The sequence below is a fragment of the Delphinapterus leucas genome, chromosome 11, assembly GCF_059928025.1.
Source record: "Delphinapterus leucas isolate spDelLeu-1000000601 "Yukka" chromosome 11, BTC_Dleu_Yukka2, whole genome shotgun sequence".
In the NCBI taxonomy this organism is placed as follows: domain Eukaryota; kingdom Metazoa; phylum Chordata; class Mammalia; order Artiodactyla; family Monodontidae; genus Delphinapterus; species Delphinapterus leucas.
Window position 1 is genome coordinate 96,792,082 of NC_143139.1, and position 18,714 is coordinate 96,810,795.

The window sequence follows — 18,714 nt, forward strand, 5'->3', positions numbered from 1 at the left end:
CTCCCCAGGCCCTGTGGGGCAGGTGCTCCTTTGCTAGGGATCCTCAGGTAGGGTGATCATGCAGGGAGGGTGCTCAGGGCTGGGGTGATGACAGGGCCCCGAGGCAGAGGTTCCGGTGCAGAGACCAGACGGGCCAGCTCTGGGCTCGCCCGTGAGAACGAAGGTTCTTCTGGGCCCGCCTGGTCCTGAGCTCAGGAGCCCGGAGCAGGAGTTGTGCTGGGGACCTGGCCCAGCCTGGCGGCCCTGGTGGAGGGGGACTGCCAAGCCCTGGGTTCCTAGGTGAGCAGCTTGGGGGACGGTCAGCTGAGTCCGGGAGATGGGAAGGTGAGGAATGAGGAGAGTCCAGGAAAGAGGGTGGGGGGCGATGACTGTTTATTGAGCACTTACTGTGTGCCTGCCACCTGACAGCTGGTATCCAATACAGGCCTGTAACAACCCCATGCAGGGGGCACCATGTATAAAGTTTGTCCACTTTATACGTGAAGATACAGGCCCAGGGTGAGGAGGTCCCTGGTCCAAGGCCACACAATGAGCAGGTTTCAGGCCCAGGTCTGTCTTTCTGTCTCTCTGTGTCTCCAAAGCCCCCCTCAGGCTCATGGCCTCTTAGCCCAGCCTTCCCTCGGCATCCTTTCTTATGGATTAACTCCCACCACTACCACCAATTATTTCCCCTAATGAAAAGCGCCCTTGTCTTTCCCCTGGCAACCCTCTCTCTCAGGAAGGGCTTCACTCCCCTCTGGCCCTTTGTCCCAGGCCACAGGCCTCCAGGCTTTCCCAACCTGGGCCCGCCCCCCCATCCCCCCCTGCCCCTCCCTGGGCCCCATCTCAGGAGGCCCCCGGTGAGGTCATCCCTGTCAGCAGGAACCGCACAATAGGGCCGGGGTCTGTCTTTCTGCTGAAGAGGGAGATTTGGGGTGGGGGGAGAGGCCGGAGCTGGCAAGTACAGGTTCCACAATGGGGTGCCGTCAAGGGGCCTCCGCCAATTAGAGCTGCTGCTGGGTGGGGGAGGGTGCTTGGGGGACGGCGGAGGGCGCAGTGGGCCAGGCAGGGCCCAGGGTCATCAGGGCAGGTAGGTTCCGACCTTCATTCGTTCATTCACCATTCACACATTCATTCACGTTAATAGTGTCTGAGCACCTACTGTGTGCTAAACACCAGGGACCCAGCCGTGCCCCAGCAGATGAGGCCCGGCTCTGACAGCAAACACTGGTAGGTGAGACAGAAAATAGACAGATAAATGCACGTGACGGATAAAACGTGCGCCACACTTTCAAATAGTCAAGTGCCACGAGGGAAATAAAACAGCAGGAAATCGGAGAGAGTCAGGGGTGTGTGGGTCGGGCAAGGGAACAATATTACCCAGGTGGTCAGGGCAGGCTACCTGGAGGAGGTGACATTTGAGCTGAAACTTGGAAAGCAAGACATGGCCAGCCGTTCCACAACTGGAGGAGGAACGTTCCAGGCAGAGGACACAATGATAAGTGCAAGGGCCCTGGGGCAGGAACACACCTGGTGTATGTGGAGATTAGAAACATGGCTAGTGTGGCAGAAGGGGGGGCGGTGGGAGAAGGAGACGAAAGGGAAGCTGTGGTGTCGTGACGGCTCTCATCCGCTCCCGAGGGCCATCGGCACACAACCATTCCCATCTGGGTGTGTAGGTTAGTAGCTTGAAATGGACTGCTGTGGGAGCATTTACACCACGGAAATCAGCAAAGGCTACACGTCCGGGCTTTTCCCCTGTAGACCCACTGTTAAAGGTTGGCCAGCACACGGCTGGGGTTGTGCATGAAGGGCCCCATGTATTGTGATGGAGTGTCAGGGTTTTAGTACCAGTATTTAACCTGATAACCATCCCTGGTGGCCAGCCAGGGGGGCTCTTGCCGTTGCATTGAAGGAAGTCTGAGGCGCAGAAGCGGGAAAGACCCACCCAGGTCACCCCCTGTGCTAGCGTGCTGGCCTCTGGCTGTGGGGCGCCCCTGGGTCCCAAGGTTTTTCTCTTCTAGGATCTCAGCACCTCACCCTGCTCCCACCTGAACCCAAGCCTCTCCAGGGGCTCACAGGAGCCAGTGTGTCCCCACCCCTCCTGCTGGGTGGATCCAGGCCTGTGTGTGGCCTCGCAGTGTCTCAGGGCCTTGGTAGTGGAAGCCACTTAATGGACACTGACCCTGTGTCTTCCCCAGCATGGAGGGAACTGCGGTGTGTGTGTGTGTGTGTGTGTGTGTGTGTGTGTGTGTGTGTGTATGAAAGAGACAGAGAAAGAGAGAGAGGAAGGGAGCATAAATGAGTGACTGAACATCTTTTCCCAACTATTCACAAGTTCCAGGAGGGAAGTGTAAATAAGACTGACATTAATTAAGCTCCTACTGTGTGCCAAGCTCCTAGATACCTCCTGGACCTCTTCATGCACCTTTTCCCATTTCATCCTTGCAAAGAGTCTCAGAGAGGTTAACTGACACGACCAAGGCCACCCAGCTCTTACGTGATGGAGTCAGCACTTGAACCCATGTCTGCCTGACCCCTGGGTCTCAGCACACAGACAGGGAGCGAGGCTGGTCCTGGCCACTCCCCACCTCAGGGCAGCCTTGGCCAGCAGGTGCCTGGACTTCTACCAGGACTGTTGTTTGTTCAAGAGACGCCATCCTGCTGGAGCCTGGGCTCCAGACATTTGAGGGGATGCAAGATGGGCCTAAGGGGAATTCTGGGCAGGAGATCCCTGGGAGGGGGCTCTGGGAGAGGACAGAAATTCCTCGAGGCCGCTTCCCGCCCCACTTGCCCTGTGTGAATGATGCGGAGGTGACCTTGGTGCAGATCACCTTCCACCAGCCTAGGAGGAAGGCCCTGGAGGGCGCCCTGTGGGGCTGCAGCCTCGGGAAGGGGAAGCTTGAAGAACTCTTTGAGGAAGAGGGGGCCGCTGGGCGGGTGGGTGGGAGGGAGGGCTGCCCTGGCCCCACCTGAGATGTGGCTGCAGGGCTGCTGGCCTCCTGGGGCACATGGACACAGGGGTTGGCTCCTGGGGAGCCCTGGGAGTCTGACATAGCCCTGCACATTTCTCCCCAACTCCTGTCAGTAGTTTTTTTTTAAATATTTATTTATTTTGGCTGCGCCGGGTCTTTGTTGCAGCATGTGGGATCTTTAGTTTTGGCATGCGGGATCTTTTAGTTGCAGCACGTGGACTTTTTTGTTGATCCCGCATGCATGCGGGATCTAGTTCCCTGACCAGGGATCGAACCCGGGCCCCCTGCATTGGGAGCGCGGAGTCTTACCCACTGGACAACCAGGGAAGTCCCTGCTCAGTGGTTTCCATCGGGCTGCCTGGGTCAATCCAGGCTCCACACATACACATCTGGTGGCTTTGGCGTAACCTCACTTCCCTCTTCTATTTTATGGGTCTGACAATGGCCACCTAGCAGGGGTTTCACGAGGATGGAGGTAATGAGTATAAAGAACCGTTGCCCCCTCCTCTGGACCCACGGTCCCCAGCACCGACGATGACCGCGGTGGTACCAGCGGTGACATCTGCTGAGCTCGTGCTGTGCCAGGCACTTTCTAAACACTTTACCTGTCCTGGCTCATTAAATACTCGTGATCGTGCTACGAGGTGGAGGTTATGAGTGGCATCGTCCCATTTTACAGCCAAAGAAAAGAGGCCCAGAGCAGCGCACTGACTTGGGCGAAGTCACCCAGCTGGTGAGTGGCAGGGTTGAGGGTCTGAGCCAATGGGCTCCTGGCTTCTTCACCCGGCTTCTGTTTCCCCCTGGGCAGGAGCCCAGCTCAAACACAGGGCTTGGCATGAGGGCTGCCTGTTAAAGAGATGAGGGAGGGAGTGAAGTTTGCCGGGGCAGGGTGTTGACAGCGGGTTAGAGGGTTGATGCTGCAGGCAGGAGGCCACGCGAGGCACAGGAAGTGGGGCCTGATGAGGCTGGGGCGGGGCTGGGTGCGGGGAGGGTCAGCACACGTGGGCTGCTTCCCCAACAGCGTGGAGATAGAGCGTGGCCCTCCGCCCACACGTGGTGCACGCTGCATGCGGGGAAGACAAAGTGGGATATGCCAGCCCTGGGCTGCCGGGGGCACTGAGAGCCCCTGGGACCAGGGCAAACATGCAGCTTGGCACCTGGGCGTCTGCACCTCCCTGCCGCAATCTCCCCTCAGCCTCTGTTTGCAATGTAAACACCCAGCTTCCTGCTCGTGGCTGCCCTGTCCTGCCCGCCCTCCCTCCGTGCCAGGGGAGAGTGGTAGGGGGTCCACTTGGCTTCCTTGGGCCTCCTGGGCTCACGGGTGGCTGGATGTTTTGAACACGAGCTTCAAAGGGGCCGTCTGAGTGGTACCAATGACCGATGGATTTTTAAAATGTATTTATTTATTATTATTATTATTTTTTTGGCTGCACCGTGCAGCATGCAGGTCTTAGTTCCCTGACCAGAGATTGAACCCGCGCCCCCTGCAGTGGAAGTGTGGAGTCTTAACCACTGGACCACCAGGGAAGTCGCTCAGTGACCGATGTTAAAGAGAGGGACAATGTGACCAGCTCCAGGTTAAGACAAGTCAGGCCAGAGGATGCAGATACGGACCTAGAAGGACGAGTACGACCCAGGCACACCAAGCAAGGGCACAGGCAAAGGCAAGGAAGTGGGAAGTACTGGATCATGTTTATCGGAAACACGGGGACCCTGGAGGTCCCACCACCCCCGGCTCACTGTTGTATCAGCCTGTGTGCATTCCTGTGTGCTCTCTCCCGTTAGCTACACGAGGGCAGATCCTCACTGGATCCATCTTTCTCTCTCTGGCTGGGTCTTTTTGGACAACATCCAACATAAACGGGGCTCCTCCCTCTCTGTGCCGGGCACCTGTTTGAAGGGCAAATCAAGCCTTACAGTGGCCCTGGGAGATGGTATATAAAGGCCATTTTCCAGATGAGGAAACTAAGGCTCTCACATGGGGTCCAGACCTGCCCAAGGTCATTCAGGTAGCAAGTGACAGAGCCAGGATCTGAACCTGGCCCCAGGAAGCCATGACACCACTGGAATCTGAGAACCCATCTGCCCTCATGTCTCCTTCCTGAAGTTGCTAGTGTGTGGGGGCTATTCCCTGGAGTCTAGACACAGGTGACCGAGCAGGGTAGGCATCAACCAGGCCATCCAGGCCTCACAGGCCTCTTACCTATGAGGCCTCCCCATGAGGTGGGAGTACTTGTAGGATGGGGCTTTTCCTGGCCTCACCCGGTAGATGGAGAGAAGGCATCATGTTCAAGCAGAGGCCCAGATCGGGCTCCTAGATGGAGGGGCAGAGGTCTGGGGAAGGGAAGTCTAACCAGAGCTCCCCACTCTGCCTCAGATCCATGACTTTCACTCGTAGCATCTTTTGGAGCATAGACAGAGGCAGGAGGAGAGAGTGCTGGGCTGGGCACCTGGGTCCCTAGTCCTGGTGCCAGCTCTGCCTCTGATGTGCTGTGTGCCCTTAGGTAAGCTGCTTTCACTTGTTTTCCCATCTGTAAAATGGGGATAACCTTTGCTGGGGGTAGGGAGGATGCTGGGAATAGAATGCAGCTGTTTCCCAGCACGTTTCAGACACTGGCTCCTTCTAGCCAAAGAAATCTCTGCCCATGATGGACATTGGGGTCATTGTTCTCAATATAATGGAGAATGGCTCCCAAGTATGGAGAAGCAGGGGTTCAGTGAGATGCCCTGTCCAGAGGGGGTGTCTCGCCTTCTCACTTCCATCACCCCAGCCCCTGTGGGGGTCCTGTCCTCAGGGTCTCTTATGACTTTCTGGTTGTTGAATCCAAGTTCTCTTACTGGGGCCTCCTGACCGTCCCTCTCAGACTGGGGTTCATCCTCTGCCCGCTCACTTCCCCAGCAGCTCCTCCCCGTTTTCTCTGCCGGCTCCTCTCTCTGCACTCCTCTCTTGGATGCCGGGGTCCTCAGGACTCAGCCCTGGTCTCCGTCCTTTTCTAGGTCTCTTCCAGGAGGTCCTGACCACTCTCCTGACTTCACAGGCCACATCTGTCGTGCCAATGACCCCTAAGCCTGTCTGCCCTGAGGCCACCACCCTCTCCCCTGCTCTCCTGAGTGGGCCCAGAACCTCGGGCTCATGATGTTTCAAACTGAACTCTTCGTCCTCCCCTTCGCTGGCTTCCCTCCCTTGAGCCTCCGTGTGGCCCGGCAGGCATTATCATGCGTCCTGGAGCCCTGGCCAGTGGCCTCCTTTCCCTCCACCTGCCCCCAGTGACTTGGATCATGCGTTTACCCTCCTAACTCTGTCCCTCATCCACTCCCTCCCTCTCTGGGATCACCGCCTGGCCCTCATTACCAGTCTTATTGCCCAAAATAGGGAGGTTGTCATGCTTGTCCTGCCCCATGCCCTGAAGTCTGCCCACCTTCCCTGAGGATCCTTACCACTGGGCCCCTGTCCCACCTCTCTCCCTCTTTTTTTCCTGGGCGACGCCTGTCTCCCTCCCACCACAGGGCCTTTGGGTTGGTCCAAGGTTGCTGGGGTGCACTACTGAGGGACATCTTGTCCCGGGAGCCTGTCAACCTCCCACCTGTAACTGAGAAACCACCTGTGAGCGGCCGCCCCGCTCACAGCTCCTCCCCTCTCTGGGATCAGCCGGACCTACTCTGTGCTATGTGACTCCGCCCCCGTTATAACTGATTGGTCCAGGCTGAACACCTGACCCAACTGCGGCCCAATGGGATCCTCTCCCGTGAATCTGAAGCCAGAACAGGTAGACCCGGAACCTGGAAGTGGGACGGCGGGGTGGGTACTGACGGCCACAGGGCTACGTGGCTCTCTCCCTCCGCATGCTTGTTTCTCAACCCTTCCTTCAACTCACTGCCCTCCCAGATAATAGCCTTTATCCTTTCGCTCCCCAGGCATGCTTCCTATTGCAGACACTCTTCCCCCTCGCTGCTTCCCGGCCAGTGTGGCAGCCCTAGACCCCTGTCTCAGCAGGTATCCTCAGGGGCCCTGAAGTGGCAGAGGGAGGCCCCAGACAGGGCGGGTCGGCTGCCTCTGCTGTCTCCAGGGGCCCTCCTGCCGCTCAGAACTTTTTCACTGTGAAAAGAGGGCAGCAGGAGGATGGGGAAGGGCAGTGGTCCGTGCCCATCACCTCCTTTCACCTGTCACCAGGCTGACCAGGAAGAATCAGAATCAGTTCGGCAGAGGGGGAAGTGAAAGCTCAGAGAACCAGGAAGGTCTCCACGGAGGTGAGCCTGGAGCCAGGGCTGGGCTCTCTTATCCTCACCTTGAAGCCAAGGGCAAGGGACAGTTTCCTGGCGCCATTGGTGTCTCTGTGAAATCAGGTGTCCCCCTGTGCAGCCCTCAGCTGCCTCTGGGGGCCAGACACAGCCGTTCTGGAGGGCCGGCCAGGTGTCCACGTGTGGGGAGAAGCCGCCTGCCAAGTGGACCAACATGGAGCCCACGAGGCCCCGTCTCCCACCCCTAAGCTTCCTTAGCCATCAGGGGCCCATCTGGGCTGACTGTTGGCTGGCATCTGGGGTGAGTGCTGAGAGGGGGTTTTGAGCCGGCTGATGGTCAGGGCCCTCCTCTGAGGAAAGGCCTGTTCTCGCTGAATTCTGAGGTGCCGGTGAGGAGTTGAATGAAGAGCCTTCCAGTAGAGGGAACTACCTGCTCCAGACATCTGATTGTCACTCTGATGCGTTGATTTTTTTTTTTTATCTATCTATCTATCTATCTATATATTTTTAAAATATTAATTAATTTTTGGCTGTGTTGGGTCTTTGTTGCTGCGCGCGGGCTTTCTCTAGTTGCGGCGAGCGGGGGCTACTCTTCTTTGCGGTGCGCGGGCTTCTCATTGCGGTGGCTTCTCTTGTTGCGGAGCACAGGCTCTAGGTGCACGGGCTTCAGTAGTTGTGGCTCGCGGGCTCCAGAGCGCAGGCTCAGTAGCTGTGGCGCACGGGCTTAGTTGCTCCGCGGCACGTGGGATCTTCCCAGACCAGGGCTCGAACCCGTGTCCCCTGCGTTGGCAGGCGGATTCTTAACCACTGCGCCACCAAGGAAGCCCTGATGGGTTGATTTAACTAATTTAGACAATTTCAAAGGAGGCCTGGTTGATCCCCAGCCTCGGTGTCCTGATTTGTAATGGGGAGGGCTGGACTCTCCAGCTCTGACCCTCCCCTGCCTTCTGAAGCTGTGGGCCTGGGGCTGGGTTCCCATCCTACAGGCCTGGTGTCTGTGCCTGAGACCACGTGGGGAGCGGCCGGAGGCGGGTGCGTGCCAAGGCTGCTGCCTGCCAAGGCTGCTGCCTTCACTGCCTCGGGGCGCCGGAAGGGGCTGACGGCTTGGCAGCAGCTCCCAGGGAAGGCAGCAGCTAGGCTGGTGGCCCGGCAGGAGGGAGGGTGGGGGGGCTCCGGGGGAGGAGAACAAAGCACTGCGGGTGCTGGGCTCCAGGGGCAACTGAAGAAGGCGGGAGGTGGGGGTTGGTCAGGGTTCTGGGGCTGACTTGGAGTGGGGGACCCACAGGAAGACCATGGTGTGGAGGGGTGTGTGGGTGCAGGATGTAGAGCCCACCTCATGGCTGTGTGAGCCCAGGCGGGTCAGTTAGCCTCTCTGAGCCTCAGTTTCCACACCTGTTCGTTGGCACAATAATACCTACATCACAGTTCACCGCTGAACCCTAGTGTTTGCAAAAGGGTGTGGTACAAAGTAGGTGCTCAATAAATAGTTTTGGAGTTAATGAATAAATATGGGAGGATGGAGGATGGGATTGGCTAACCCATGCTCAGCACAACGCCTGGCACATGGCAGTTCTAGATAAGCAATAGCTTTGTGGGTTTTGTTTGTTTGTTTTTGTTTTTAACCAGGGGCAGAGGGCTAAGCTAGCATGGAATCCCAGAGCCAATGAGAAGGAAGTTGGTAGGTGTATTTGGAGAGTAGGGTGGGGTGGGGCATCGAACAAGACTGGAGATGTGCCCGGGCCCAGGACATGCAGACACAAGGGCCGTGGCCAGGTGGCTGGACTTTGTCCTGAGAGCAGGGGGAAAGGCCCAGATGGCTGGGGGTGAGCAGAACAGGGATGGACACCAGGAGGCTGCTGGTGACCCTGCCTGGCCTAAGAAGAGGGCGGGGGAGCCAGGGAAGCAGAGGTAGCATGTGTGGAGGCCTCTTTAGGAAACTTGGTCGAGAAGGCGAAGGAGATGGGCAGTGGCCGGAGGGTGATATGGGAGGGACAGAGGTCTTATTTCTTAGGTCAGGAGACATGAGAAGGTGTAAATGCAGGTAGAGAGGCGCTGGTCCACTGGGGTTGCCTGAAGATGTAGAAAAGGAGGTACTGGCTAGGGGGGTCCCTGAACGAGGCAGAGCTGGAGGGGCAGCCCTGGAGAGTGGCTTTGGGAAGGGCTGCAGCTTTGGGTTTAGGCCGGGGGCAGTTTCTGTGGCTCCGTGGGGTACGAAGACTGGCCATCTTCTAGGTGGGGAGGTAGAGGCTCCAGAGAGCTGTGGAGAGGGGCCAAGTCTCTGGGGATAGGGCATGGTGGAGGGTTGGGGAGCTCTGCTGGACCATGGTGAGTCCCGGATCAGCTCCAGACCCCACCCTGTAGGGAAGCAGCTGCCTCTGTTACACAGGGAAGGGCAGAGCTGCCGGCCGAGGCCGTGGGTAGGGAGGAGCTCAGCGGGTCCTTTGGTAAAGGCAGGTAGATGATGTTTGTAGGGCCAGCACTTCACAGTGGCTGCCTGGAGCCCTGTGCAAGGATTCTGAGGTGGCATTCTGGCTAAGAAGAAAGAGCACTGCCATTGATTAGTGATGTCTGCTCAGAGCACACAGTGGAAGGTTTAAGGCTTGAGCTGTTTCTGTGCCGCCCCTCTGGCCCAGGCAGCAACAGAGAGCCAGCGGCCAGGGATGGAATGGTGCCAGAACTGGTATCACTCCAGCCCTACCAGGGACTCAAGGTGTGACCCTGGGCAAGTCCTTTCTCTCAGCCCCAGCCTGTCATTTGTAAACTGGAAATAATAATGCCACTTTTCCCGGGTGATCACGAGAATTAAAAGCATAATGTGTGTGCTCAAACACAGCAGCCTTTGTCATATCCGCGATGGGCTGCAGCAGCAGGGTGGTGTTGGGAAGCCTGGGAATGGGAGTCAGGAGGGATGCTGAATGAGTGATGTTTCACTGGGGCGTTGGCCTGGGGCACACGCACATGCATCTTTCTCTGCCCCTTGGCCATGTGCAGAGCATCGTCAGAGACGGAAGCGTGTGGAGGCTGGGGTCATGAAGATCTGCGCAGTTGCAGTGTGCCTTTTGGCCAGGTCACCAACAGCGCCAGCCTCACTTTAAAATAAAATAGGTTGAAATAGGGGGTTATCCTGGTGGATTAGATCAGTAAGATTTATCAGCAGCCCTGTGGCCTCTGGCATCAACCACCCTGGATGGAGAAGTCACAAAAGTCTGTTTTCAGCTCCCTCCCCTCCACCCTTGACCCTCCTCTTCAGAAACTGTTCATCCTTCCCTCTAATCTGAGGACAGAGTTTCCCCTCTCCTATGTTTCTTTCCCAATTTGTCCTTACTTTCCTCTTTGTACAGTACAGGAATAGGGTGAGGTTGGAATAGAAGGGCACTGAGCTCTCTCCCTACTTTGATGATTCTGATCAAAACTGCTGTTAGGAAAGGGCTGGAAACATTCAGACTAGGGTGTGAATGACTGCCGCCGCCGCAGCACAACAGTACTTTGCTGGCTTCTTCCCTCGCCCCATGCCCATCCAAGAGCTGCATTTGGTCTCAGTGCTGGTCTGGATGCCACAGCTTGTGGGAAGGGAAAGCCTGGGGCTCGTCCAGAGAAGCGGACCGAGATGAGCAGGGGGTATGCGGCCAGGTTAGCCGAGGGACAGCTGCGGGATGGGGCTGTGAGTCTGGGGGGAGCGGACACAGGGAGTTCTGCTGATGGCCCTAGGGCTTCTCAGGGCCATCCTGGAGGGAGCTGAGAGTGCAGTCCCGGAGGTGGGTGGGGAACAAGGGGGGAAGAAGCAACGAGCTCAACAGAAGGAAGAGCCTTCTGACAGGTAAGAAGACCTCAGAGATGGAACAGGTCCCTGGGGAAGTGGGGAGCAATGGGCTTGGGGGACCTACAAGTAGAGGCATGAGGGCCTTTTCAGGAATGCGGGGGAGAAGCTTCCTTCCCGAGGGAGGGGCGCGGGGGGGCCACCTGCGTGGCGAGGCTGGCACCCCGCCCCCACTGCAATACCTCCCTGGGACTCTGCCTTTTGCCAACAGCTGCCCAGTGTGGGGCTTTCAGGCATCAGCAAAAGCGGGAGTGCTTCCCGGGGCTTTTCTGTCTAATACACCTGGTGCACAAAGTGTCTGCTGAGGACCTGCTGGAGCTGCGGGTCCGGCAGTGAACAGCATGGGAAAACCAGTGATCAAGGAGGGGCTGGGGCAGGGGGCTGCCGCGTCTCCTCGGGACCGTCACTGATGTGTACTTGCTGCGAGTCACAGCCAGCACCAGGCAGTTCACAGCCCTTACCCCACGTGACCGGAACAACCTAACGAGGCAGGTATTTTTACTCTCGTTTTACAGGTGAGGGAACAGGTCAAGCGCCCTGCCCAGGATGCCGGTGGCAGGCCCAGGCCTGTCTGACACCTCGGACTGTGCTCTCCTCTCCAGCACAGCCTCTCGCGGGTGAGGGGTGACCGGAGAGGGGGACTTCCAGCTGGAGAGAAATAGGGTGATGGGAGGGTGGCAGGAAGCCCCAGCCTCACCGGCTGCTGGCCTCCAGGCCTGCTCAGATGCCCCCCTGCCTCTTGATCCCAGCCGGGGTTCCCAGGCTCAGGACCCTGTCGCCGGCCGTGGTAGCAAGTAGAGTGCAGAGCAGTTATAGTACCATGGTGGGCCTAGGAAGGGTAGGGTTCCTGGGGAACTGAGTCCTGAGAGGGATGGGCAGAGGTCTCCCCACCCCCTCCTCCACAGGATGCAGACTAAAGAGCATTAGGGAGCCACTGAGGGCTCCCAAGCAGGGGAGGTGCCCTGACTGTAGTGTGGGGAGCAGGGAGCCCAGGGAAGGCCATGAGGATGGGGGGCTTGGATTCAGGAGGCAGGTGGCCAGGACTGGGGGAGCCACCAGACACAGGAGTGAGGGGCAGGAGGTGGGCACGCGGATGCCCAGGTTTCAGGTCCTGCTGCCTTTGAAGGAGGTGCCCGCTCTGAGCTGGTGCCTGGTGCCTTCACCTCCCAGCTCTCTACTCCCCAGGGTCTGGACCAGCCTGGGGGCCCTGCTCTCTGCATGGTCCTGGCCAGGACACCTGTGCCAGGACCAGGCCTGTGTCCCAAGCATCTTATCCGAGCCTCCCACAGGCTTCCTGGTGTGGGTGGGAGCGGCAGAGGGCTGGGGCTGGGCCAGGATCTCTCTCTTTCTCTCTCTCTCTCCTCTCGGTCCTTTCGTGGGTCACGGGAGCAAACCCCGCTTTCTACCTTCTTTCTTCATGTTCGCCTCCGGCACCACCATTGACCCGGCTCTGGGGTCAGACAGCCTGACTTGAACCCGGCGCTCCCACTACTGGTCATGGCACCTGGGCCCTCAGTGGAGTTCTTGTGAGAAATGGGGTCACACATGTCCTGGTGCCCAACCTGCTTTTGGACAGGGTTATCGGGGTGGAGCACCTCCTAGACGGCCGTCCCAGAGAAGGGAACGTGCAGGGCATCCAGCGATGGCCAGAGCCGCCCGGAGAGGTCTGGTGAGCTCGAGCAGTAGAGCCAAACGTCCCCAGGGGCCCGGTTTTCAGGGCCCACTGACAGTCTGTGCTTCACCTGACCCCACCAGGACCCCAGGAGGCAGGCGGTACTTTCACCTGTTTTTCGGAGGGGGATGCAGAACTCGGGGACATTGAGGAAATCATAAGCTCGCTGGAGGGGGATACTGGCAGCCTGTGGACCCCACTGTGTCTCAGTTCCTACCACCATCACCCCCCACTTCACCCTGAGCTGGTGCACGAGTTGTGGGGATTGAACAAGGGGACATATGTAAAGTGCCTGTGACTTACTGTTATCTGTGAGTCACGGAGCCCTGGGTGTTCTGTCTCCAGGGCCCCTCTTCACCATCCCCCTGTCCCCTTTTCACATCATTCACTGCTGAGGGATCTGGCCAGGCTCTGCCCGCCCTTCCCTGGGCTCAGCTCTGGGCTTACAGGTGTGCTGGGAGGGGTGCCACCTCTGTCTCTTCCTCTGTCTGAGCCCCGCCTTCCTCCACCACAGGGTTGCCTTTGGTTCCTGCCTCTAGGCCTTTGCTTACTTGGCCCTTCCTCCCAAATGCCCTCCTTCCTCTGCCCTTGTCACCAGGCACTGTCTGAGCACCTCCCCTTCTCTGTCCCCAAGAGGGATGAGAGGTCCCCTGTGAGCCCCCAGCCCGTGTCCCCCTCTGCTCAGCAGTGTGTAGCCATTGTGTGTAGCTGGGACCCATACCCTCTGGACCCCTTGCTCAAGGGCAGGGCCAGCGCCAAGTCCCTCTATGGCACTGGCTTTGCCTGGCCCTGAGGAAGTGGACGGGATATCTCTGGAAGTTTATCGAATATGAATCGCCTCCTGGCCTGCCCTACGTTGCACCCATTTTTCAGAAAAGGAAACCAAAGCTTTGAGAGTTGAAGTGTGGTATCCAAGGGCCCACAGGGAGTCCAGGCACTGCAGGGATGGGGGCCCTGGGCAGGCCCAGCTTCACCTGTTCCCACTTCTTCAATATCTAGGAGGTCAGAAGAGGTGGCAGCCAGGGAAGGACCAGAGAAAGCTGCAGGGCAGGACTGGGCTTGGCCAGGACCTTGGACAGCTCAGCAGAACTCAGCAACCCCTGGCAATGCTGGGATGGTACCTACATGTGTTAGGGGCCTTTAGCAGGGCTGAAAGGAGCTGACCTGGCACCTGGGGGGAGCAGGGTGGGTGGAGGGGAGAACAGGTGTCCCGGAGTTTGAAGACTGGCCTTGCCGTCCCAACTTTACCATATACTAACTGGACAGGTCTCAAATAAATCTCTTGGAATCTCAGTTTCTTCATCTGTAAAATGGGCCTGCAGATTTCCCTTCACAGGGAAGGTTGCCCCTAGCTGAGATCCCAGCCAGGCTGTTGTGAGAAATGAACCAGTCATAGGAATCTGGCAAAATTCTCTAGAAACAATAAAGGGCTCACAGGCAGCAGGTGAGGGGCGGAGTCATGGGTCCTGGGACCTAGGCTGCCCACAACAGTGGAGACTGGGAGTGGCACCAGGAGCTGAAACCTCCCTCGGGAGGACTGTGGGCTGTAGCATCCCCCTGGCTACCACAGCCTTTAGGGAGGGGACGGCCCTCCCTGGGCTTGGCCTCTGCCCAGCTCCTGGGGACTCCAATCCTGGAGCAGCAACACCTGGGGCCAGGAACGTCATTCCTGAGCATGTCTCGGGCCAGCTGTCCAGTGACAAAGGCCTCACCCTCCAGGCCGATCTGCCAGGGGCCGACCCCTGTGGAATGATCAGCTAGGTGCCTGGAGCTCACGTTACACAAGGCCCGTCTCTGCACATGGCTTTCTGGGCGATGGCCCGAGGGTCATATGCGGGGAGCGCCCTGGAACGGGGCGGAGGATTCATTTGGGCAACAGCCTGGTCAGATCCTCAGCCAGGGGCAGGAGGGGACTCCTGAGGTCTTTCCACATTTTGTCATTCATCTTGGAGCAAGCCCGGGAGCAAGCTGTTACATCACTTTTCTCCTCGGGTTGAAAAAACTGAGGCTTGGAGAAACATGAGGATGTCCCGAGGTCCCAAGCAAGTTAGTGGCAGAACTGGGTTAGAATCCAGATCCCCAGACTTGGTATCAAGAACTGTGACAGCATTAACAGCCTCCACCTGCTGAGTGCCACCTGTGTACAGGGTGCTCTATGGGCACTGCCCTCAAGTTAGAAATTATTGTACCAGCTTTACAATCATAAAAAAGAAGAGACTGAGGTTCAGAGTCACAAGCTATAAGTGGCAGAGGCAGGATTTGGACCAGTGGTTCAGTAGTTGGGGCAGTCATTATAGGCTGTACCTGAGCCTCACCAGAGGTGGGCAGGGCCTGGGGTCCCTGACAGGGTGTGGCTTTTCTACCCTGGGCGCTGGGCCAATAGGAAGACCTGGGTAAGGCCCACGCCAGATGACTGCATTGAAACTGACCTGCCTCTAGGCTGTGTCAGTATCCAGGCAGACCTGTGCTGGCAGGTGGAGACCTTGGAGGGGTATAATGGGGCAGAGGTGGGGATGCCAAGCCAGGCTTCGTCCTTCCAGCCCCAGCTTGGGTCACCTCCTCCAGGGAGCCTCTCCCAACCCTCCTAGCCCATGCTGATTCCCACCTCCCCTAAAATCCTCTGGCTTCCTCTGCCAGGGTGATTCCCGGGGCCTGACACAGCGCCTGGCATGCTGTAGGGGCCCAGTGAATACCTGCTGAATAATAACCGAACCCTGCGGGCTGGCTCTGAGCCAGGCATCATGGAGGACCTGAGGAGATCCTCGGTCAACAAGGCCCTAGAGTCCTCCAGGGCGTGGGCCTTGCCATGCCTCCAGCTCATCGCAGCCCCTGCCCTACATGCCCCCCTGCCACTCTGCTCACATCCCTCCCAGAATGCCCCCCTCTCCATCCCTCACGATATTCTGATGATCATAGAAAAGTTCAAGACAACAAAAAGGTCCCATAAATAAAGTTAAAAATCACCCATAATCTGATCCTCAGGGTTGGCATTTTGCTCTACCTAACTCCTTTTTTTCTGTTTCTCATTTTTCAAAACCCAGAATCAGGTACACTCTTGTGGAACCTACTTCACTTGTTTGTGGGATGCGGGATGAGCATGGACATTTTCCTGCCACATCACATTTCAGCAACAGGATTTGGCTGTTTGAAATTCCCTGGACATACAGTAATTTTTAAAACCGATCCCCTCTGGCTGGGCATCTAGCTTGTTTCAGATTTGGGGCTATTATAAACTGCCTAAAGTTATTGCCCTGGGACACCTTCCTGGAAGGTGAATTTCTTGGCCAGGGTATATCACGCCATGCTCTTCCCAGGCTCCGCGGCTTTGCACTCGGTCCCTCTGCTGGGCTGTCCCTGTCCCATTTATCCTCGTAGTGAAGTCTTCCTTCTTGGGAGCACACACATCACCTTTCTGAAGCATCCCCAGGCTGCATCTGCAGCCCTTGTCCCTGCCCTCAGCTGCCCTTTTCCTTCTGGTGTCATGAGGATCTGCTGACCACCTGTCTCTCAGAGGGCAGAGAGCCTGCCTTCTCTGACTTCTCTCTGGCTTCCAGCACATAGTAGGCGCCTGGGAAGTGCTTCCCAGCTGAACGGGCCATCCCCTGGCTGGTTTAGCAGTGTGGGATTGTGTGGTGTTTCTATTAGTCTCCACGAACAAGTACCACTGTGTTATTAAATTTTCCAAAAGCAGAATGTCTGCTGTGTTTGCCAGATTGGTTGCTCTTTTAGGAGTGGGTCTACCCTGCCCATCCTGCACTCCTCATTCTCAATCTTTCGGAGCCCGTTCACTGGGCATCTATGATGGGCTCCAGGCCTGCGGGATGCAGGGTTGGGGCCCAAAGCAGCCTGACCTTCAGGAGGCAGCCTGGACCAGGGTAGGTATGGGTCAAGCTCAGAGCTCAATGTCTGGGACTGGGTGGTGCACGTAATGCAGGCCCCTTTGGTGGGAAGCTCATGCTTTGCTCCGAAGGAAGTGCTAAGTGCCAGGCATATAGTAATTGCTCAATAAATGCATATCCCGGGAAGATAAGAGATGGTATCTGGGAGCTGGGGTGAGGCCCGGTGGGATCAGAGGTGGTGAGGAAGCTGATCTTGGAGGATGAGTCACAAGAACGTCTCTGCTCTCCCCTCAAGACCAAGACCAAAAATTCTCCACCATCCCCAGCCACACGCCCCCTCGGGTCTCCTGAGGCCACAAACAAGTTGTGGCTTTGTCCTTGGCAGGTAACAGGTGGAGTCTGTTGGGCTACTGAGCCCAAGCCCTGTCTCCCAGGCAGGTAGGATGGACCCATGGAGACATTGTGCTTGGGAAGGCTGCATCCCTAGGGGGAGAAAGATGCTCCCCACTGAGTCTGGGATGCTCCTTCATGCTCCAGAGTTGGACAGCCCGGCTGGAGGAGCTGGGAGGCTCTGTGTGTCAAGGGGAGGTTAGGTCAGCGGATCTCATCCTTCATCTGCTTATTCATTCACTCACTCACCTGACATTGGCCTTGTCCCGGGTGCTGGGACACAAGACACCACAGAGCATCTTGCTCAAAAGCCTTCGGGGCACCCGTGACCTGCTGGTCATGGTATTCAAGGCCTGCCTTACGGAATGCTCCAGTCCCTCAGGGGTCCGCACCTCCCCCCTCCCCGTCCTGGGCATCTGCTGTTCCTACTGTTGGTAGTGCCCAGCAGGCTCATCTCCCCCGTCCACATTCTGCCCTTTCTTCCAGGCCCAGTCCTAGGCCCTCTCTTCCAGGAAGCCTTGCTCCATCCCCCAGGGTGGGCATCTCTCCTTCCCACCTGACACTCAGTCTGGGGTGTTCTCTGGGTGTGTCTCCCCTTTGGCCTTTCATGGGTGCCCCCTGCATCCCTGGCCACACAACACGGGCCTGGCAGACACACAGTTCCCAGGACGGCACAGGTACCAGATGGATGTTGCAGCCACCTGAGCTGTGAAGCTGACAGTGGACTGACCAAACCTTCTCCCCGGCAGCAGGCCTGTGCTTTTACCTGGGGTTACTTTCCTAAATTCCCGGGTGACCGCTCCCACACTCCTCTCCACCTGGCCTGGGAGAGGCTGCCCTGGGGCTCTGACCCTCAGGGGGCCAGGCAGACTCGAGCTGGGCATCTGCAAAGGTAAGCATGGCCTCGGAAGCCAAAGCAAGTACTCATGGTGTGGGGGAGGGGACTGGGGAACCCGGTTTCCAGGACTGGCCCCAGAGGGAGACTGAGTGGCCTGCCATCGCTGTATCCACCCACCACGTGTTTTACCTGTTCCTCCCACTCGCCCGGCTGACCTTGTATTTCCAGCCTGGCCTCTTCACTCTGCCCCAGAATCGTCCCAGCGATTCTGCCAAGTGAGGTCCATAGACAAGGAAGCAGGAGGGGGGTGACCAGCTGAGGCCCCCTCAGCCAGCACCCCCTCCCCCCCGTCCTGGCCTCAGGGCCGCCGCCCAGGCCCCCCTTGTCTCCATCCGCAGCTCCAGTCTCTGCCCTCTTCAGCCCCTCCCCCTTCGGTCAGGGCTGCCTGAGCAAACTCTGAAAAGGTGAACTCGGTCAGGTGCCCCTGCTCAAAAACCTTCCACGGCTGCCACCGATAGTCCCCTAGGCAGGCATCCGAGGCCCCTCCAGCACGTTTCCTTTCTTCAGCTCCACTGAAGCTGCCATCACAAGTACGCCGAGGCCTTTGCAAACCCTGTTCCCTGCCTGGAATGCCTTTTCCGTACCTTCTCTCCTTGCATACACTTAGTTGGGGTGGGTCCACCTCCAGGAAGCCCCACTGGGTAGCTGTTCCCACTTCCCCGCCGCCCTCACCTGCCCTGTCCCTGTCTGCCGCCCTACCAGACTGGCTCTTCCCAGGGGCAGGCCAGGCCTGAGGCACCCACATGGGGTGTCCTGTCCTTGGGGGTTGTGTCTGAAGCTCTGATGAAGGTGGAAGTGGGAGGCACGGGGTAATGCGAGTGTGCTGGAGGAGGGGAACCCACAAACATTTGTTGGGGCGCCTTAGGTGGACCTCTGAGGAGTTACACCTCCTTCTCACCTGCCTC

At 57.9% G+C, this 18,714-nt stretch overlaps 1 protein-coding gene across 1 annotated transcript in view; it reads right to left on the reverse strand.

Moving 5' to 3' along the window:
- Nucleotides 1–18,714, reverse strand: part of SCUBE1 (signal peptide, CUB domain and EGF like domain containing 1) — a 195,611-nt gene that overhangs the window by 174,459 nt on the left and 2,438 nt on the right. The window contains exons 3-4 of the mRNA XM_089921601.1: nucleotides 17,161–17,184; nucleotides 10,797–10,860 (exon numbers count right to left, since the gene is read on the reverse strand). Coding sequence (XP_089777727.1) covers nucleotides 10,797–10,860; nucleotides 17,161–17,184 — 88 coding nt within the window. The remainder of the gene's footprint in view (nucleotides 1–10,796; nucleotides 10,861–17,160; nucleotides 17,185–18,714) is intronic.